Source organism: Mirounga angustirostris, unplaced genomic scaffold (assembly GCF_029215605.1).
Source record: "Mirounga angustirostris isolate CCGP_5_RB_7025 unplaced genomic scaffold, mMirAng1.0.hap1 SCAF_6, whole genome shotgun sequence".
NCBI classification, from domain to species: Eukaryota; Metazoa; Chordata; class Mammalia; order Carnivora; family Phocidae; genus Mirounga; species Mirounga angustirostris.
In genome coordinates this window covers 137,299,420-137,322,372 of record NW_026991714.1, presented here as the reverse complement: position 1 = coordinate 137,322,372, position 22,953 = coordinate 137,299,420, and the positions used below count along the sequence as shown (strand labels likewise).

General features: G+C 39.0%; 1 protein-coding gene across 14 annotated transcripts in view; it reads right to left on the bottom strand.

Moving 5' to 3' along the window:
- The window catches only part of VTI1A (vesicle transport through interaction with t-SNAREs 1A), a 358,252-nt gene that overhangs the window by 184,412 nt on the left and 150,887 nt on the right, over nucleotides 1–22,953 (bottom strand). Inside the window, exon 7 of one of the 14 annotated variants that reach the window (XM_064595283.1) lies at nucleotides 17,709–18,058. The exons of 12 other annotated variants lie outside the window; for them this stretch is intronic. In XM_064595283.1, coding sequence (XP_064451353.1) covers nucleotides 17,925–18,058 — 134 coding nt within the window. In that variant the 3' untranslated portion in view covers nucleotides 17,709–17,924. Of the gene's footprint in view, nucleotides 1–17,708; nucleotides 18,059–22,953 lie in introns of those variants that run through there. One more of the 14 variants, XM_064595284.1, reaches the window with a different exon arrangement.

Genomic DNA, 22,953 nt, shown 5'->3' with positions numbered 1-22,953 from the left:
ATAATCTTAGAGTTAATAAAATGATGACATTATGCCATCATCTATATATGGGGGATGACATGGTATCTGAAAACAAAGGCCAGAGTATATTCCCACCACACAATCGCAGTAGTGGACTACCAGTTGGAAAACCTTTGTCCTAGCTCCTTTTGACCACCACATATATCCCTTCACTAGGGACTCAGGTTTCTTATTAAAAGCTGCTAGAGTTGAGCCAGATGGCTATAAGATCTCTTGTGGCTCTATCAGTTTTTCCAATACAAACACATACCAGCTTTTCCTTTGTGTTACACGTGATACCTCTGTGAAAGGTGCTTCCGTGTGTATGACTGCAGATGCGTTCCCAGTCTTTTACACTCGTGCACATGTGTGCACACAAATATAGGCATATACATAAAGGTTTCCAATACACCCAACTCAAACACGCATTTAGCCCTTATTCTATTATGAGATACCCATCACAGGAAACAATTTCAAGAGTGTAAGTGAAAAATAATTTTGGGGTGACGTGGTGAAAAAGGTATCAGAAACTGCTGACTTAGAGACCTAAAACATAACAGCAGTGGGAGCAAACTGGTGTTACAAGGCTGTGATGCTCTGAGTCCAATTTTAAGTACCCTAAGATTGTGTCTAGAATTCTCACCTTTTCTGCTCTCATACTTATACTTCACTTACAAGGATTTATTCCAGTAAGACTATTTCATGAGAAAACATAAAAACGAGAAGGTACATTAAAGAAGCAGACAAACATACACCCTTCCCAGGAATCCTGGGGATCTCTAGGTACAATGAATCACCAGCAAATACATCAGCCCCCATGAAGATATCAAAATAACATCTTGAGAACCAGGAGATGCAAAGGCTCAGTTCATTCATTTTCCCCTTCACATTTCATTCTAGACTAATCGGGGGGCTCAAACTGCCTTGCTGCCAGGATAATCCATATTCCGTTTGGCGTTGCTGCTGGTGGGGAGGAAGGCAACGAAAGAAAGGGGATGCCTCAAGAGGATGACAAAGAACCAGATCACAAGGACGCTGACTGCTAATTAGCAACATATTATAAATACGGGTAAATGCACTAGACTTTCAACTCTTGCGAGCCCCCAAGTTCATATCTTGGCTGGAAGTGAAAATGTGTTTGTCAGTACCATGCTGGTCTCTTTTCTCGGAAGATGACGGACAACATGGAGCTGGGCGGAGGGCCCGCTGCAAAGAGATGTGTTGTGACAGTAGGTCCTCTGTGCAGCAGAGGTTGCATCTGCCCAGTGCCGTTCTCTGCTCCCCAAGCAACATGGTTATCAGCAGTTCTTACAGTCGGAAAACAGTGTGTTCCTTCAGCAGGGGCCATTTTTCCCCTTTCCCTGAATAGTGCCTAGATCGTTCATCTGCAACCGAGAACCCTCACGAGTCTGTCTTTGAGCCCCTCCTCAAGCACTGAAGATTTTGTCTGAGTCAGAGGAATCCTGCAGGAATGGATTATAAAGCACCTCCAGGCTTGGGTACTAAGTCCCAGTGCCTTTTGGGAAGCAAAATTCAATTTATAGCCCCAATCTCTTGCTCTAAGACCTGTTGGGGAGAACATCCCCTTGGCCACACAGGCGCCAGCCCTGTAGGTGTTTAAGATGATGGGATCCAAAGAGAGTTCTTGGCCAGGAGGCTGAGGATAATGGCTGAGGCATCAAGTGGTCCAAAGGAAGGAAAAGATTCAGAGAGTTCTGTTTTTTGTTTTTTGGTTTTTTTTAAAGAGTTATTTTAATACTGTTTAGAAGAGAGAAAAATATATCTACACACACACACACACACACATACGCACACTTTGGCTTTTTTGGACTGCTCTAATAAAATGGGAACATGGTGTTTTTAGCTTTCTCTTAAAAGCCTCTAGCCTGTCTCTTTCCTGCTGGATTTACAATGCTAAAAAGCAAAATCCCAGAAACCTATTTCTGTTTACTTAAGGAGGATAAAGTGTTACCCCAAAACAGAGGGGCCTTTTACAGAGATTGGAAAACAAATGGTTTAAGGGCATTAAGATCTACATATCTCTCATGCCAGCACATTCAAGGTCATCAATCAAACATAATCCTGAACATACGAGGTGCAAAAGTGCTAAAAAGGCCCCATTAAAATCCAAGCCTTTTCAGGTGTACCACCCAATCCTGAGAGTTATACACAAGGCAGAAACAGTTCTAGTTTATACACACAATACCATTAGGGACAATTTATCATGTCTTTAAAAGTGATCTATGGTACATTGTGAAATTGCTTATTAACTCCAGAAATAACAAACCCAGCTTGTGTTAATGCACTCGAAAACCCAGAATCGGAATTTTGAAAACTTAAGCTAGAATCTATTCAAATTTACAGCTTAAACTTTCTATTAATCTACCCCTTAACTTGTAGTTCAGATTTCTAAATTCATATTTTTCAATTAGCGTTAGATACTAGAGCTATTTTGACAAAAAGTTTTAAGATGTTTGAAATAGGTTTGCTTTACCAAATGCCTAAAAGAGCAAAGATTACACAAACAAGTGCATTCTGGGTAAAAATCCAAATTATAGGACTTTTCTAATTTTATCTTTCGAATCTTATTTTCTTTTAAAACATTGGGAGTCTGCACTTATTTCCCAATTTTTCTTTAATCCATTATAAAGAAATGTGTATGTGATTGCCCATAGTTCTGGCTCGTCCATCTGACTTCATTACACGTTTTTTTTTTAAAGGTACTTTTTGTTCTATAAATACAAGATTTCATACATAAAAATGGCACTCTTGGTCTGCATTAAAGTCTACCAAAGCTAAAAACTGTAGAAGTAAGTAAAAGGCAAAGGAAGCTCGAAACCAAGGACAGACCTTGCTGTACCTGGCTGTGCCTCATGCCCATTAATGTTAAACTTTATGATGTTCCTGGACTTACGATGGGGTTATGTTTTAATAAACCCATTGTAAGTTGAAAATATTTTACAAATTTTTTTTTTAAGATTTTATTTATTTGACAGAGAGGGACAGCAAGAGAGAGAACACAAGCAGGGTAAGCGGGAGAGGGAGAAGCAGGCTCCCTGCTGAGCAGGGAGCCCGATGCGGGGCTCGATCCCAGACCCTGGGATTATGACCTAAGCTGGAGGCAGACGCTTAATGACTGAGACACCCAGGTGCCCAGGTTGAAAATATCTTAAGTTGAAAATGCATTTAATACACCAGATATACCAAACCTCATAGCTTACCCTAGCCTACCTTAAACGTGCTTAGAACACTTACATTAGCCTACAGTTGGGCTAACGCAAAGCCCATTTGATGATAAAGTGTTGAATATCACATATGGTTTATTGAACACTGTACTGAAAGTGAAAAGCAGAATGGTTGTAGGTATATTGACCGTGGCTGAGGGAGCTGTGGCCGTAGTTGCCTAGCATCATGCGAGAGGATTATATGGCATATTGCTGGCCAGGGAAAAGATCCAAGTTCAAAATTCCAAGTATGGTTTCTACTGAATGCGTATCGCTTTCCCACCATCATGAAGTCAAAAAATTGTAAGTCAAACCATCTTCAGTCAGGGACCATCTGTATATTCTGAGGCCCCTTTGGTCAGCACAGATCCTGATTTCCGGGTTGGCTTTTAGGTATTATAGGCTCACTACATGGTGTTGGTACAATTCTGTGCTCACATCCCGATAGAACAGCTGTATATTTCTGTATCAGATGGCTGACTACCCACATACAGAAAATATCACCTTTTGTCTTTCTTAGCAAGCTGACCCTGTAGCATGATGAGAACCAGAGCTAAGTGAATAGCTAGTTCTCTTTGTCTTGACTCCCACACCTGAGAAATGCTCTTCTTCAAGTGCTCATTCAGCAAACAAGCACTGGTACTATGGGTCAAGAACTGGGCTAGATGCTCCACCTACTAAACGTACACCATTTTTAAGGAGTATAGAGCGAGAAAATGTAGGCAAGTGTGCAAAAAAAGTATAATGTTTCCAGGGACTCTGGAGTGGTCAGTTCCATGTGGAAGAGTGTGGGTCAGGAAAGGTGTTGCCCTGTGGACATTTAAGAACTTAGGGCTACAGGTCATCACTGGAACAGCCAAGGTAGAAGCATATATTTTAAAATGACCCCTAAAGACAGAGGTCAGAACCAGTTAGGTTCAGTGAAATTATACACATGAATCTAGGTGGTAGCACGATGTGGTGGGATGGTTCACACGTTAGGAGAACTTGGATTCACATTTGGCTCTTTTCTTGGTCTATGAACTTGGGAAAAGTATTTAACCTTCAGTTTTCATCTGAAAAATGGGCACAACGATGTCTATTTCATAAGAACGTTGCGACTAGGAGAAATATACATAAAAATACCGAGGAAGTGTACCTTAATCCAATATTTCTTCAGTCTTGTTTTGTGAGATGTTTGCTTCTCAGACCATTAATATGCTAATGTACGTGACTCCTCAAGAGAGGGGTACAGCATACAGCAGTGCACACAGACACTTGACCATGAAACCCTCATTTGGTGGAATACCTACTTCCACAGGGAGAAACACTTGGGAAACAGTGCCATATGTCTTTAAATATGTATCTGCTTAGAGTTTATAAGTGACCATTAGAACACTTATTTGAAACTACCAAAACAAGAGGATGAAAGAGAATAAGTCATTTTCTACAAATTTCAGCTATAGCCAGCAAATAGCAACGAACTGGGTGTCTGAATTCTCTGTTCATAGAATGGGGCAAACCACAGTGCCCTCTATAGAATTAAGCCCTGACCTACAATCAAAGGCTTCTGACATTGGCCCTGGCCCATTACACGCGGCACTGCCCATCTGTACCCCTAGCTTCACTTCTAAGGTCCTCATGCTCCAGGATCCCAACTTGCCCTAAGCATCTCTTCTTTCTCCTATTTCCTGGCCATGGCTCAAAACTCCATTCACAAAGCATCCCCTCACTCTCTCCAGTCTATCCAAGTCCAACTGTTCCTTGAAAGCCAGGTTTAAAACGGACCCCAACCAGAAATCTTCTGAGTTTTCTCCAATGGAATCCATTTCTTCCTTTCCTCTAAACCAAGTGTAAGTGGTCTGCACTGTTGTTGTAGCCTTCAGCCTAGCAAGCCAGCTTTCCCCAGAGCAGGGCTGTGTCCTTCTCCTTCCTATCTCAGTGCCTGGTACAATGTATTACACATAAATGAACAAAAAAATGCTTGTTGGATCAAATAGCTTCAGTACTCTGATCAATAATAGTTAAGAGCTCAAAGAGTAAGAGACTATATCCCAATAATGAAATACAAATTCTATTAAAGTCCAATAATAATTAGGAACAACATGCACTGTTAATGTTACATGCAGTTGCTTACCAGGCCTAAAAACACAGTGTGCTTTTACCTATTCCAGAGGTTTCCACACTGTTGCCAGAATTATTTTAGTGGAGAGTTTTAAAAGTCCTGGGAACACTTCCAGGTTGTTGCTGAACAGTTCTAAAATGAAAATACAGTCCAGGGGGTCAAGCTTCCCCCCCCATTTGGATGTCCACATTTCCGATGCAGGGTGTCCTTTCAATGATGGCCTCCCCCAGCTGGTGTCTCCTTCGCCTTCACTTCTAACTTCCATCCTCCCCACCTGATCCCTCCACTCATGAGCTGGAAAACAAATGGCTTCCATTGTCAGGAAAAGGGTAAGAAAGACCCCTGCACTTTTTATCCCAAGCCTTACTAACAAGGAAGGAAGTTAATTAAAGTCTCATCTAGCAGACATTCTTCCCCCAGCTGTGTCTAGTCATGAGCAGAATGATGATTATGTGCATCTGGGCAAAACATTAAAGAGGAATGCTCTGTCAAAATTAGGTATGGTTTGGAAATAAGAAACAAACATAGTCTGTATATTCTGTAGAAGCAACATTAAAACAGCACCAGGCCAGCTCTGTGGCTTGGGTGCCTCCAAGGTGGAGGCAGGGAGTGGTTCAGAGAAGAGCTATGGGGGTGTCAGGCCAGCTCCTGAAATGAGACTGTAAGGTCCCTGAGCACAGGGTCCACACTGGCTCCAGGCCTGGGAAGCTCCCCCGCCCCCAAGCCCTTGTCCTTGCACAGGTACTTGGGTCAGAGCAACTATCCTCATTAGCATATCTGCCCCATTTCCACATATTTTGGTCCAGTAAGCCCCCTTCTACTGCTTCTCCCAAAAGAACAACTTCATTCCAGATGTAATGCATTGGCTCAAACCATGCATACACTTATCCCTTCAATCATGGGAGCCAGTTGGAAAAAACAAACAAAAAACAAAACGAGTTTAGTTTTGACGTGATACATACAATCCTTACGACCATCTTCCGGACCCACTGCATGGTATAAATTAGTTCTTTGAAAAACAAAGAACAACAAAAAACCCTTTTTACTAATGTGTCAGGCATTAATTCCAGAGGATCTGTTTACCTTTCCTTAGAGAGTCTCCTAGACATTTACTTGTGATCAGACAGCTAATTACTATTTGGCTCAGTGTCCTAGTGGGTTGTGCTAAGAAAGCTCACTTCCATCATTTCAGTGTACTTCACTAACCTAGCCTTCCAACCTCAGCAGCTCTCAGCCAGCCATGCTGGACTGCCCTAATCAGCCATCATGCTTTCCCACCTTCCTGCTATTCACCTTGGATGCCCTAATAATATTCAGTCAAGGTAGGCTCAAAAGTGCATGGTAGACTCAGCATGCCCTTGGCCCCAGTGCCCCACCCATGGTTTGCACATTCTAGCTATCAATACTGTAAGGCTCAACTCAAAAATCATATTATTTCCTAAATCTAAGTTATGAATATAAATCTTAACATACTTGTTTAGATTTGCATTTAGGTTTAATAATGTCTTTGTTCACTTTCTTTCTTGTGTCTTAGATCTTCCTTCTGAAGTCATTTTTCTTCTTCCTGAAGTACTTCTTTTAAAAAGTTCCTTTAGTGAAAATCCACAGATGGATTTTCTCTCTTAGTCTCTGTTTATCTAAAAATGTTGTTTTGCTCTTAATATGGAAAGATACTTTACTGGAATAACAATTCTAGGCTGGCAGTTATTTTTCTCTTACAACTTGGAAGACATTATTCTACTGTCTTATGGCTTTGATTCTTGAGATGCCTACTTTCAATCTAACTTGTCTTTTGTTCATAGGTAATGTGTCTTCTTACCTCTGGCTGCTTTTACTTCTTGCTGGTTTTGGTGTTCTGCCATTTTGCTACAATGTGTCTAGATGTGAAATTCTTTGTATTTATTTTGGTTGGTATACATTGTGGATTTGTGGATTTAAATCTTTTGCCAGATGTGAAAATTCTCAGGTATTATCTTTTCAAATATTGCTCCTCTAACTTCTCCTTCTGGAACTCTGATTTGATGTTTTCTAGATCTTCTCATTAGATCTTCTAGGACTCAACAGCTCCCTCATGTTCTCCAACTCATTTTCTCTCTGTGCTCAGTTCTGCATAATTTCCTTGAATATATTTTCCACTTCACTAGTTGTTTCTTCAGCTTTGTTTAATCTCCTTTAAACTCATTCATCCACATTTTAATTTCAAAAAGTTGTATCTGGTTCTTTACAATCATCTTAAGTTTCATATTCCTTGATCATTTAAAAATTCCATTTTTATTTTCTGTAAATATTATATATACACTCCTATTTATATTCTATGTTGATAACCAATATTTGAGTACCATGGGAAGTCAAAATGTGTTGTTTGCTGTTTGACTCCTACTTATGGTGATTTTTTTTCTTTGTGGGTTTGGTAAATTTTTATTATAAGCTCATATTTTGTTAAACGTAACCTATAGGAATCCAGACAGCCTAATTTAGGGATGCTTTTTTCCAGAAAAAATTTTACTTACTTTTGCTGGAAGCCAGCAGGTGTGATCTACCCAGGACTATTCTAACCCTTTCAATTGTCCTGGTTACACAGAAGAGTTCCAAGGTTAGCTATCCCACTTTGTGTGTCTGTGTGTGTGCACACTTGTGCATTTTGCAAGTGTGTGTGCACTCCGCCATCTTAGGTTCCCAAGTGTAATGTTGGTGGTTGCATTTAGTCCTTAGGCATCTTAGGTTTTCTGCTTCACTTATACCTCACTTCTCTTTATTCTGGTTTTAGCTTGCTATTTCCCCCTTTCCCTCCTTGGAGACTTCTATCATTTTCTTGAAAATACTTCAGTGCATCAAATAATGTTTTAATTCATCTCATGTCCAGTTATATCATAGATTTAGATACCTCATCTGTCTCAACCAAATCACTACCATTAGTTTCATTGTTTTCTAAGTATGCATTTTACTTTTTATTTACAGAATAATAGACAGAGTGGCAAGGCATCCAAGTGATTATTTAACACAGCCTTCCTGTGGGAGGCACTGTTGGTATTTTGGTCAGGATGATCCTTTGTCCACTGTGACTGTCCCAAATACTTTAAGGCATTTAACATGCCTGGCCTCTACCTGCCCAAGACAGGTAATTGAAATGATTAAAAATATCACTCATTTCCAATAGCCTCCTAGGTTGAGAACTTTGATAGTTAATCCTTCCATTTTACAGATGGAAAATGTCTGCTTTTAAGACAGAGGATAAAACCCAGAGATGACCCATGAGGAGACTAAATGTGATCTAGCTCTCATCCCTGTCTCTGGGCTCATTCCACTACATTGTCTTTCAGTTCCTTGGTGTGCCGTACTCCTTCCTGATGCAGGACCTTTGCTTTTGGCCCTTTCTTCTGCCTGATAGCTATTCCCATCTCCCACCCTTCCCCACTCACTTGGCCTACTAACTCCTACTCATCTTCCCAATCACACATCAAATGTTGCTTATTTACGAAAATTTCACTAACCTCCCGACTAGGATCAAGATCTCCTTTTCCATGCTTTAGTAGCCCCCTGAACTCCTGTCAAGCCACTTAATATGGTTTAACATTTATATATGGTAGCGACTGTAAGGTCCATGGGAGTAGAAATATCTCTTTTGTTTACCACTGATTCATCTGTATCTAACAAGTAACTGCTACATAACAGGTGCTCAAAAATATTTGTTAAATATAGGAACAACCTAAAAAGTCACTGATGTGTGACCCATCCAAACAAGAAGGGATGTGATCTCTAGGAAAAGTTAAAGACTCCATTGACAGTATCCATTAGGGCCTGAGGTGCAAAAGAAATATTTCTAAATATTAATTTAAATTGCCTTTTTACTGCCATCTGTTCTCCAAATGGAAATCTCTCAATCTAGAGTATCTCAGAAAAAAACTTTTCCTTGCTAAACTACTGTGACAGTTGATTCTTGCAAACAATGTTTCGCTCAAGATGTTCAATAACTTCACATTTAATGCATATATATTTCCTCCAGAAAGCCAATATCATGGACTGCCACACTGTCTTATTGGAAATCCTTAACCTATTGCAAATAAGAACTTTGGATAATTATGGTTTTTTAAGTTTTTCAGTTAATAATTTCAACAATGATCCATTTGCCATATATTCTGGAAATGTGAATCCCATTATCTATCTACTCCATCCATTTTCTTGGACTGATCCATCAGTACGATTCTATTTAAAGGCTACTTATCCATGCTGGTCATGTACTTTTGAAAAAAAATACCCACATACTTTTTTGTCTACATTCTTATCTGTGAAACTGACCTTGCTTTCCACTCAATGTAAACCCCATCAGATGCCACTGACCTCATGGGATTTACACTGTCGTGATCCTTTCATACCACACCTGTGACTAACATCTGACAACAGTCTCTTCAGCTAATTTGACTTTACAAACTGGCCAAGCCTATAAAACCTCCATAAATCCTCAAGATACCCAACTATCTCAATGTCTCCTTGTCTTTTCAACACACAGGAGCTCTTTTCGGTTCTCTATAGTTATCCAGAGGAAAGGAAAGAAAATTCCTCTCAAACACTCTTATTTTTTGAGGATGCCCTCCAAAAGATAATTTCTCAAGAGACTAATTTGGTCAACTATCCACCCAGTATGATGAAGCCATGGGTGGTCTTTTTGTTTTTCCCATAAACTTATGGTAAACCACAAAATAGTGAACCAAATATAAACTATTGCTGTCTACATTTTTTTTTCCCCTTCAAGTGTAGTAAGGTTTCATTCTACTCTTAAAAAAAACAAACCACCACCCCCTTAGATGACAAGGGCATGAGTAAGCAAAATAGGTTGTGGAGAAAGAAGAGAAATACTTCATCATTTGATAAAGCTGGATGCCAGTGCCCCTGCACTCTTAAAAAGTCCTGAAGAAACCTTGCTTCATTAAGACTCAAGACCAAGCTTGGCACAGGTACAAAAGTTAGGAAGGGTTGCCTATAATTCCCTTCCTTAAATAACAAACTCAGGTGTTAGCTGAGCGTATTTCCATGAGTTAAATCCTCTTTTGGAAGCTGACATAGAGGGGTTATTTCCTCTAAAAAATTTCTCTTTGTATAAAGCTCTTTGTATAAACCATGAACATATTTTCACCAAATGAAACATGGACTTCTAGAGAGTTGAATGGAAAAAAAAATGGAAGGAAAAAATGGAACAATAAAAAGAGATGGTTAACAGGAGGCTGTTGCATTTCCCAAGCAAGCAATATGAGTTTAATTGAGGCTGACGCATGACAGACTCGCGTGTACAGTATCGCCCAGGCCCCGACTGAAGCTGCTGACAGAGGGTAAATGGTGCATGGCGGCGGGGCCTGCCCTGGCCTGGCATGGCGACGGAAGTGCACTGAGCCTGTCAGGAGATAGCACGAGGGCTAATGAAGGGCAGCCCTTGTTTTTAAAATTCTTCTCACTTAGTTTTGTATCAGACTCTACACCATAAAGCCTTCTCAACCTTTTAGTGCTCGGTTAAGGATATGTGACACTTATTTAAAAATTAATGCATTCTAATCAATTTCAAGTTAGAAAGCAAAGAGTCTGCAAAAAAGGGGAGACAAAAAGAGAAAAAGGCAGAAGGAAAAGAGGAAAAAAAGCGAGAGAATGAGTTCTATAAATATGGAAGGAGGTAGAAAGCATGAGAAATATGGCATAAGAAGTACCTAAGTGTTTGTGGACATCTTTGTAGAAAGAATTTTGTAGAGAAAGACACGCCAACATAAGAAGGCAGGTGGGGGCGGGGAGGATAAAACATCCTTTGTATATTCTCCTAATAGTATAAAAAGTCCAGGAGCCAAAGAGTGAAAAGACAAAAGCAAAAGGTAATTTTAACATTTGTAAAAAATCCACAAATGTAACCTTTAAAAAAAAAAACTATTTTCCCCAACCACCATGAGATTACTGTATACCCTATTATTAAAACATTTTCTTCATTGCCCCATGGTGGACAGCCTTCCGAAATGACTGAATATGTGTATCAAATATGTGCCTTAATAGAAATAGTAATATTTGTATACCCAATTGAATAAATATTAAAGAAAAATTATCACTCATTTTAAATAAGTAACCAGGCATGCAAGCATTAAGTCTATATTACCTGTTTTACTTATCCTATTGCCAATATAGGAAAGTGCTTAGTTGCAATATTGTTATTTACATGTTATAGATACTTGAAAATCACACATATGTAATCCACATTTTAGAGGTTATTACGTACAAAAGACTTCTTTAAAAAGGTGTTGGCCATTTTAGTATAAGTAGTGGAAGGTAGAAAGAAATTGCTCTGGGTTATAAGTATAAAAGATCAAATTTATTTAATGAAGATCACAGTTTAACTTAAACTGAAAACTGCATTGCCTCATTTTCTACTAATCCTAACTAAAACCAAATTTACCTTTCTAGACCTTTCTAGAGCTAAATCTCTGCCTAAGTAGATCAGGTCTCGATAACAGAATATGAAAATACACTCATTTATAGTGACATGAAAATCCTGATACCTGTTTTTCAAGCTCATGATAAAACTGCCTTTTTAAAAAAAGGAATTTGTGAATCTACAGGTTTGTACCCAAAGAAAAATAACTCTTTAATAATAATTATCTTTCTCTACAAATAAGCTTTACCCCAAATGACCCTTTTGTCAGATTTTAAAATAAGCATAACTCAAAAAAAAAATAAGCATAACTTTTTTTTTTCTTTCTAGATTTGGTTTTTATATTCCTGAGATATCAATTTAGGGTATTGTTGTTAAAATTAAATTATTTTTCCAAAGGCCTCATCTTGATTACCGCTGAGTAACTCAAAAAGCTTTCTATAGAATCTCATACTCACCTTTACAACATGCACTGAGAAAGGTCATACAAATGTAGAATGTATACAAATGACAAAAACAGCTTGCTAAATTACCAGGGAGCTTTTAGGGAACTTATATACAGGAAACATGGGCAACCAATCAGAACTTCTAATCTTTTCACAAGTTATTTGCTCAATAGCATGATAATGAAAACAATGAAGAGGAATGGCAACAGAGTATAGCAAATAAAGCTCAGCAGATACACATTTCATTCTGTTTTACTTATGTCTGACAAGAGATCTTATTTGTAATTCATTCCTAGATCACTGAGCTTCAGCCAAAGCAAGTAACATTACTCCATTACTGTTTCTTATTGAAGAGTAGTCTTTGTCAGTGTCACCGTGAGGGGACAGCTTTCATTATAAATGACTGGGATTAAAAGCTGTTCTAGGTTTCTTTACAGTTAGCATAAAGGAATCTAGGAGGAGGTTACAGTTGGCCACATTGAGAAAGTAGCAAAAATCAATCTGACAACAACTGACATTTTCATTTCATTTGTTTACTGGACAGTCTAGATCGTCTAGATGCATCCTATAATTTAGAAAGAAAAAATTCTTGAATAGGTGTTTCGTCTAAAGTGCTAGGTTGCAATGAGCTATCAAAGCAAAGTAAAAGAAATGTCAACATAAATGTAATGTTTCCTTTTGGTTAAAATTATTTTATTAGTTAGGCTATAATATCAGAGTCAATTATCTAAGAAATTCCGGTAGGAAATAAAAATTGGACTGGATGATTTCAAAGATCCCTTCCAAAGCAAGGATTCTTTGACTTTATGCCACAGTTTGTTTAGTGTTTTTGGACTGGGAGATGCCCCTGAAGGGCGAATAAGAAAACGAGGCTCAGGAGATTATTGATTTGGGGCTTTTACCTAGAGCATCAACTGTAATCACTGGATCTTTTGATGCTCTTAGGGACTCTACTGGGGCTGCCTGTGTTTTCCAGAGGCTTAGCCACAGAGCAGACCTATGCAGACAGTCTTGAAAAAACTTGAAAACAAAATGACTAGAAAAGGATACATTTTCTGATTCCCCAGCACACTGAAGAGGATTTTAACCAGAACAAGACCAGTTAAATGTGATGCTACATGTTGTATGCCTGCAACTAATGTAAAATGGTGTGGCAACTATACTCAAGTTAAATGAATGAATGAATGAATGAATGAATGACGTATACACACACATAAAATGAAATAGAATACACTGATGCTACATGTATGTAATAAGCATTTATTTGGTTTAGCACCTCCCAAGCCTACATAATTTTATAAATTCAGTATCCATGTGAAGGGATCAAGTTTGTTTTTCTTTTCCTGTGTGTTTTGCAAATATTTTATATAAAAGCTGGGGTATGGGTTTTTAAAACGCCTGGGAATAAACTGTCATTATTTCATGATAATATGGCTAACTTTCTCCATCCTTTCAAAAGTGAGAGTCACAGTCCCATACAGGACAGAGTGACCTGCGCAAGGACTGCTGGGACCTTCACCAGCCAACCCCCTCTGTGTGGACCTGGGACCACTGCTCAGTGGGGCACCAATGAATCTGCCAAATAAAACCCATTTGACTCACCAACATGATTTCATTTTTTTTCTCATGGAGGGGGGATGATGTGGCAGGGAGGGCTGAATATTAAATAAATGCTTAAGATAATTGTATGATGAGAGAATACTCAGAAGACTTTAAGAATTAAGACATCTCATTCTTTTTTTTTTTTTTTAAGATTTTATTTATTTATTTGACAGAGAGAGACACAGTGAGAGAGGGGACACAAGCAGAGGGAGTGGGAGAGGGAGAAGCAGGCCTCCCTCTGAGCAGGGAGCCTGATGAGGGGCTCGATTCCAGGACCCTGGGACCATGACCTAAGCCAAAGGCAGACGTTTAACGACTGAGCCACCCAGGCACCCCAAGACGTCTCCTTCTTAAAATGAGAAACATGGCTTCTATGCAGAGTCATGTAACTAAATTAGTAAAATCTATCACATTATCATCTATCTTTTTAAGATTTATTGTTGGTCTACTATACTCCAAGTATTAGATTCAGGAGGGTATTTTATTTATTTATTTATTTTTAAGTTTATTTATTTAAATAATCTCTACACCCAATGTGGGGCTTGAACTCACACCCCAGATTCAGGAAGGACATTTTAAAAACTAGTAAGATATGATCCCTGTCCTCACAGAGTTTATACTCAAATTATTTTGGAGTTATTTTCAACATAACTATTAACTGGAATTATTTTTAAAGCTATTTTTAGCCACCCCAAAAGACAGTTTTTGTATATTTCTAGTGATCTTCTTCTAAAGCTGAGGCCACCTTCATTAGTTTAACCATTTAAAATGCTTGTTCAATATTACTTGCTTCCTTCACTTAGTATAAGCTTTTATTTTAATGAATTCTCTTTTAAAGAGCAAAAATATACTTCATCACTTAATCCCTCCCCAAAGCATATGCCAAGTTTTTCAGGAGCATTAAGCAGCATAGCAAAAGAGGAACTTCTTAAAATGTACTGATCTATAAATAAATTAAATCCACTAAATCTTTATCATAACCATATATCTCACCCTCCCCGAAAAAAAAAAAATTTTCCGATGAGAATTCCTTCTATAGATTTTTACTTCCAAGCCCAATTTTACTAGTTAACCCAGTTAAAATGGTTTCTAAAGTACAAATATTTGACCAAAGGTGTAGTGACTGCAAAAGCCGCTGAACTCCTGATGGCTACACCAACCGGACAAACGCTAATTAAAATGCAAAAGGAGTGAAAATGCATCCTGGTCACTTAACATCAGTTTCCAAGCAATGTGTAAAGAGTAGAGTAAGAAACCAGAGGTGTTAAAGATTTTATTTTTCTGACCAAGAAAGGTCAGACATAGTGCATCAGAATGCTGCATCTTAAGAAAATCATTATTTTAATGCTGGATCCCAGTGAATAGAATAGCTTTCAAATATTAAAATCTCTGTGGTAGGCTTCTGACCTCAGAATAACAAGAAAATGACAGGCGCTCATTTTTCTACATATAAAAATGACACTTATTGTAAGGTCATTATATAAAAGGCCTATTTCCCCTTCATGAAATAAATAATTATACCACTGATTCAATATGCTTGCCAGCATGTCTACATGTGGTTTGAGTGGTTATTTCAATTACCTAAATATAGAAAAGAACTAATACCTACAAACTTAAAAACTATGGTCCAAGTGGCCCATAGCCCTTGTGTATCATTTTTTCCCTGGCAAATCACTTTCACTGCTTCTTCAAGAACCCCATAAGTGTTCTATTTATACACACGGTGCTTTACTGATCACATCCAGAGGACCGGGTGTACTTTGTTTTAAAAAGTAAACAGTTGGTTAAATAGATACGTGACTGTATTGTAAATGATATGGGAGTATTGTCTAATTCTGCTGGAAGGATGCCTTCTTTAAGAAATCCTAAAAGAGGTTAAAGTAAAAGTGTTGAAAGGAGGGAGGGATGAGGTGACTATTTGTATTACAGAAATGGTTCCCAGTAGAGTGCTGTGAAAGCCAGCCTTCAACATGGCCCTCAATGATTCCCACTGCCTGGTATATACTCCCTGTACAGTTCCCTCCCACACTGTATCAGGGTTGGTCTATGTGATCAAGAGAATACTGCAGAAGTGACAATATGTCAATTCCAAGATTGGGTTATAAAAGACTTCTGTCTTGGCTGTTCTCACCTTCACTCTTTCTTGGATCACTTGATTTGGTAGGAACCAGCTGCCATTTTGTGAGTACACTCACCTAGAGAGGCCCCAAGGGTGGAATAAAACCCTGAGGTCTCTAGATAGCAGCCATGAGTGAACTTGGAAGCAGATTTTCCAGCCAAGCTTTCTGATCATTGTGGCTCTATGGGGTGGGGTAGGCAGGAAGACTTGGTGAAGAAGGGGAGACTCAAGCTGGTAGCTAAGATTTATATCAGAGTATCACACTATGACCCAAAGAGTATATGTGGCCCACAGATGAGTTTTGTTTGGGCCACATAGTGTTCTAAAAATTGGCAATTCCCATGAGAATACCTGAATTTCTAGCTTTGCTTGAGAGGTAGGACCATCTAATAAATTCAGATTCTCCCTCATCACAGCTACCCCTTCTAGGGACACGATACATGCTTATCTCTACCATGCCCTGTTGTCCTGTACCCAGTCTACATGACTCATTTCCTTGACCTGTCAGCTCCTTCTAAGTAAGCATTATTGATGAGGTAAGAATTATGTGGGACTGCAAACACAGGCTGGACATGACTAGGTAAATATTAAGTCTTGGCTCTATTGTTTTTACCCTACCTGTCTCACACACGTGTATTTCCTTAGTGGCCCCAGATATTTGGGTTACAGACTCCTGATGTGGATAGATGGAGAGCATCTACTGGATATAGAACTGTCTTTGGAGGCAAACAGATCCATGCAATTAAGAACAGCATGCTTAGGTTGCCTGGGTGGCTCAGTCAGTTGAGCGTCTGACTCTTGATTTTGGCTCAGGTCATGATCTCAGGGTTGTGAGATCGAGCCCCGCATCAGGCTCCTCACTTAGCGGGAAGTCTGATGGAGATTCTCTCTCTCCTTCTCCCTCTGCTCTTCCCCTCGATCTCTCTCTCTCTGTCTAAAATAAATAAATAAATCTAAAAAAAAAAAAAAGCAGCATGCTTGGCTATTGGCTAAGAAGTAGGTGAGGTTGTAGTGGGAAAAAAAAAAAAAAAAGCTATGATCCTGTCCTTTTTTTCCTGCCTGTTAAAGTGGAAGAAACCAATTTTCCTTTCTTCCTGTGGTTCCTAGATTACTTGTTTACCCTCCTGTATATTCTTTTCCCTTTCAACACTGTTCCTAGTGTACACTATGGCCCAGCCTCCTCTGGGTAAATATGTTGGGGTGGAAGGAGGAGAAGGAGACACTACACAGACTGTTCCATCTGTCACCCCCAAGAGCCAGGCCTGGGTTTGTCACACTCCTGGGTGTGAGGGGGACTGGAAGGGGTAAAACAAGAAGCTGTGGAGGGCAGAGTCTGAGTGTGGTGGAAGATCAGGTTGGAAAGGCAGCTGGGCAACTGTGTTGGGGTCGGGAACACAACCAGAAGCCAAAATAACCTAGCTCCAGTGGAGGGGAAGGTTATAAGGTACTCTAAAAGGAATTTCTGTTGATTTGGGGATTTTTTCCTCTGCACAAATTTTCAGAAGAGGCTCCTCACAAGAGAGGTATAACGTCTAGACAAATAGATGGACACAGTTATATATTTAACTAGTCACTTAATTCAAAATTGACAACTTCTATGAACTTCTGGGTACTTGAGAACAGTGTCCATTTTGACACATTTTAACCTTATTCTAAGTGAGAAGCCTATCTCATTTACCTAGATGGGTAAAATGTACTTAGTGGTCACTAAGAAGTGTGCCATTAATTAGACAAGGTCATCAATCATAAATTAAACATGAAGAATCAGAAATTTGATGTCTTATATCTCTTTGGCTTTTAACTTTGACACAGTATTTTTTTTTCTCAAATTCATTCCTTTGTTCTCTAGAAATAGCCTGATATACAGTAATATGCCCAAACAGCTCCATAAGAAAGAGGTGATATGTAGAACCAGACTGAAATCTAGAAGCAACATAATCAGTAGTTTTTGTGTATACAGGAATGTCAAATTACCTGAAAGCCTCAAAGGCATATCCATGGACTGTGAGGAGGCAAACATATACATACACTATGAAGCCCTTTCAACTAGAATGCCGGATTTTCTCTTTTCTTGAAACTTCCAGTTTACCATGTTAATATCCATAGGCAATTCCCACTTGTAGAAATACTGCATCTGGTGGAACGCCAGTTTAGCAAGATGCTCTGTAAAGAAAGAGCTTGTGATCAAATCAGTCTGGGAGCACTGCCCTAGTCCCATATTTCTTTGAACTTGAGAAATGATAGAAAGGAAAATGTGAAGACATTGTCCATCATAACCCATGGCATTCCTGTTGTGAGAGCCCATGAAAAGAATGGTGCATAAAACTTGGGGTTAAGGACAGCTGTGCTTTTCCAAACCAACTGGTATGTTTTATCTTTTAGTTACTTTGACTCTTATAACTGGTCAGACTTTCATCTTTGGCCAATAGAAAGTTCAGAGGCAAATTTATAACCCACTTCTAATTAACCAATAGGGCCTTACAGAGTGCATTTCTGACCAACTTCACTTTGTCATTATTTTCTCTTTGCCCTGAGAGAATCTTTAATCTCTAGGAAGAATCTAGATTCTTTAATCCTAGCGCACCTTACATTCTTTCTAGAAACAAGAGAAAGCAAGAGTGGAAAGAGAGAAAGATGGTGGGGGGTGGAGAGAGGGAGAAAATGGGATACAAAACCAGACAATCACAATTTACTGGGATCCTACTTTGTGTTAGGTGTTGTTCTAACTCTTTACATGTATGAGTTTTAACTTTTTTTTTTTTAAGACTTATCTATTTACTTGAGAGAGAGCACATGAGTGGGGGGAGGGGCAGAAGGAGAGGGAGAGACAGAATCTCTAGCAGACTCCCTGCTGAGTGTGGAGCCTGACTGGGGGCTTGATCCCATGACCTTGAGACCATGACCTGAGCCAAAACCAAGAGCCAGGCGCTCAAATGACTGAGTCACCAAGGCGCCCCTATATGTATAACTCTTTACATGTATCTTCCTAACGATCCATATAGTTAAGAGCCCCATTTCATAGGTAACAGCAATGAGGCATAAAGAGATGGGATAACCCACCTAAACTAGCATGGCTGGTGGAGGCAATGTTCGGATTCAAACCCAGGCAGGCAGGCTCCAGAGCATCCACTGTACAAAATTAATGAATAGATTAAAGGGTCTGGCCTTCACTCTACACTGGTTTACTCTTATTCTTAAACCTTTGGTTAACTCCTAGACCAAAAAAGTTTTCTTTTTTTCTTTTTTTAAGATTTATTTATTTATTTGAGAGAGAGAGAACACAAGCAGGGGGAGGGGCAGAGGGAAAGAATCCCAAGCAGACTCCCCACTAAGCACGGAGCCCAAAGAGGGGCTTGATCCCATAACCCTGAGACCATAACCTGAGCTGAAATCAAGAGTTGGATGCTTAACTGACTGAGCCACCCAGGTGACCCAAAATGAGTTTATTTCCAAATCATGTTGATCTGGCACTGATAGCCCCCAATCCTAAATGACAGCACAGTGAGCAATGGGAGATGCTACAAGGAAATTGTGAGCCAGGACCTGACTTAATTGTTCTTAAGGGGGATGAGCTCATGAAGGTTTTGCTATTGTTTTTGGGTGTTGTCAAATGTCAATAGTAACCGTCTTTCTCCTTTATAGGTAGCCAGACACATAGGTAGGTCTTATATGTCTGGTGGGCTGGAGAGTGAAGGGTGAGGTGGGGAGTCAGGGGCAGAAAGGTCCGTGATAGGAAACTATTCCTGTTTATCATTTACTGAGCTAGCCTGAAGACGTACTACCCCTCTGATTATCTAAGAAATCTGTGGGCATCTTATGCAAAGGGAAGGGATTCTGGAAACTCCTAGGGCATATTTTGAGACCCAAAGTGTGAAGAAGTCAGTTTGAAGTAGAACAGCATCTAGTTCCTATGGGGAAAAAATCTGAACGAGATAAATCTTGGCAACTAAGAAAAATACTGTTACTATTGAAATGGATCAGACCCAAACCAAGCCAAACACAAAGCAAAATAAAATAAAATGGTGACTTTTTATAGTCAGAAATAAAGACAAAGAATGCTACTGAAAAGTTAAAATCCTCCACACCTCTGCTGTGTATCAATGGCCAACAACAGCCCCACACCCTTAGGACCAAAAGACCTCTGTGGGACAAATATTCCTCAAAGCCTTTGTGGTATTAAGAAAAGGGCTCTTAATCTCATTACACTGTCAACAAGTTCCCAGTTAATCAGTGTCCACATTCATTTGGGGTTAGCCTGTTATACCCATGCTTGCAATTAAATGCCACAAGGTCCAAATCAGCTTAAACGAGTTGGTTTCCCGCCCCCCCCCCCCCCCCGCCACGGTATGGCAGATACCAGCATGGCAGTACAACCTGGGTAAAATATATCATAATTAATTACCAGAAACCTGAAGAGACCCATTTCATGAGTCTGCATGGTTTATTTAATGGATTAAAAATAAAATACTATTAACAATAAATACTCCTGACCCCAAAATAACTATTTAGTTGACATTAAAAATGTTTCAATCATGTGATAGGTTTTTAAAAAATTAAGCTGCACATTTGCTTAGCAGACTGTATGGACAATATTATCAAGTAGTTCTATGTGACCAGATGATTTTTAAAAAATTGATCCTTGATATCTTTCTTCCATAAAGGTGCTTCTCTAAAGCCTAGTCAATCCAGAAAAAAATGATACAAATAAAGGTTTACAAAATTAACAGAAATATTGATGTGAACTAGCTTGAACTCTGCTGTTTTACTGTTTGACATTTGACCACAATTTCCCAGCTTATGCATCCCTCATAAACATATGTTAGTAGCTGCTTCCTTAAGCCTGCCTGTTAGTAAAGACTCTTAATTGTAAGTCTACAGAAATGTCTTAAAATCCATGAGCTCCAATATTTCTGTATTAAAGACATAACAATTAGAGTCTCACATTTATTTGAGGCATTTCAAAATTTGTTATCAGAAGGCATTAGGACTATTTTAGCATTTAAAGGGTTTTAAAATTAAAGATAAACATTTCACGATTAATGATCAATCTGAGAGAAAGCTTTGATAAGTCTCCATCCTCCTTAATTTTTTGAGTATTATTCTTTAAGCCCTGGGTTGCCTCAGCTGAATTTCACCAAACTTTTGCATATCAATTGCTCATTTTCAGCAATATCCAGGCTATGCCCCTTGCCATTTGTGGACCTGCCTAAGCAAAAGATTTGAGAAAAAAAAATTTTCATTCACTCAGTGAACATTAAATCCTGGGCACTGGGCAAGGTTGAGGTCAAAGGGTGAATAAGACCTAGTCCCTCGTATAATTACTCTTAATTAGGAAAGGAATATGTTAGAATTAATTATTTAATTTTCACTTTTGACATTCCATTGCTCATGTTAACTTCAGATATGCTCACATTAAAAAATGCAGTCTATGAAATGGTCTACTATGTAGAGTGACTGTCATGTGGGGAACAAATGCTGGAAATTTTTCAGCTCTTCCCATCCTTAATGGCCTGTAAGCCCAGCAAACAGAAGAATGTGGTTCAGACTGCATCCACATGCTTTCTTAAGAATTTACGGAAATGTACCGTCTTTATTTATATGTGAATAGTTCCAAGGCACCGAAGACCCTAGTTGTGATCATTCGTGCTCTATTGGAACTGAAACCCAATTTTAGACGTGTTTACATATTCAATTTCCCAAAACCCTTGAGAAAAATTATTCCTAAAAAGGCTAAAATGTGGATGATTCTCATTAATTGATAATGATACCTTACAGCACATGTCACTTCCCTTTTCTTGCCTTATTGAGGATATTTGATACAGAGAATCCTTGTTTCATGATTGAATAACTGGTGAATTCCTATTGCTCATCAGCTTAAAGGTCAGGGGTTACGCTGGTTAGTCACACTTATGAACCCAAACAGGACAGATCCACCTCCCAGGATGAGGCATGGAACAACTAATAAAATTGACCAAATACCAGAGAAACAGTAAATAAAGAGTGTCGACAAAGCATGGAGCACCTGCTTGGTACCTAATTAGTTAGGCCAGACCCATTTACAAGTTTCCTTATAGAAATAGATGTTTAAATACAACAAATACAGCAAATAATTTTGAGTAAAAATTTTAGTCCAGAACATTCTGAATATTAGCAAAATTGTTTATGCATAGTAGACATGCCAACTGGTTTTTATTGAACATCAATATTTACTGTCATTGGGGTATTATTGACTCTGGTTTCTCGTTGGTCAATATTTTCCTTTAGAAAAGCATCTCGGACTTTCCTTCCTCTGTACCTTTGTTTAAGTGGTTCCCTTCACCCAGAATGCCTTGTCCTTAAGTCCCACTTAATATTACTCACTATCCAGAACCCAGGCCAAACTTTACCTCTCCCCTCATGAAGGTTTTCCTAATCTTTTTCTTTTTTTAAGATTTTATTTATTTATTTGTCAGAGAGAGAGAGGGAGAGCACAAGCAGGGGGAGTGGCAGGCAGAGGGAGAAGCAGGCTCCCCACTGAGCAGGGAGCCCCATGTGGGATTCTATCCCAGGACCCTGGGATCATGACCTGGGCTGAAGGCAGATGCTTAATTGCCTGAGCCACCCAGGCATCCTGGTTTCCCTAATCGAGCAACAGGAAATGAATGCTCTCTTCTTGAACTCCCATAGAACTATCCTTGCAACATGATTAGAGTGTTCAGAGTCACTCTAAGTTATACGTGCCAGCCCAACATTTATTGAAATTCATCTTAATTAGACTGTAAAGGCCTTGAGAGCAAACCAGGGATTTCACTTTATTCATAGTTACCTATTCAGAAGTCTTAGCATGAGGAACTGCACACAGCAGAAAAAATATTTGTACCTACATATCCATGCTCTAAGATGAAAGAGTGCAAATAAATGTCGTAATGTACTTCACACCAAACACTAATTTTAAACAATTGTAAAAATTCGTTCACTCATTCATTCATGATTTTTTAAACATTCACCTTTTGCCAGGCACTATGTTAGGAGTTAGAGACTTAGTGGAGAATAAAACAGTTCTAGTCTCCTGGACTTTA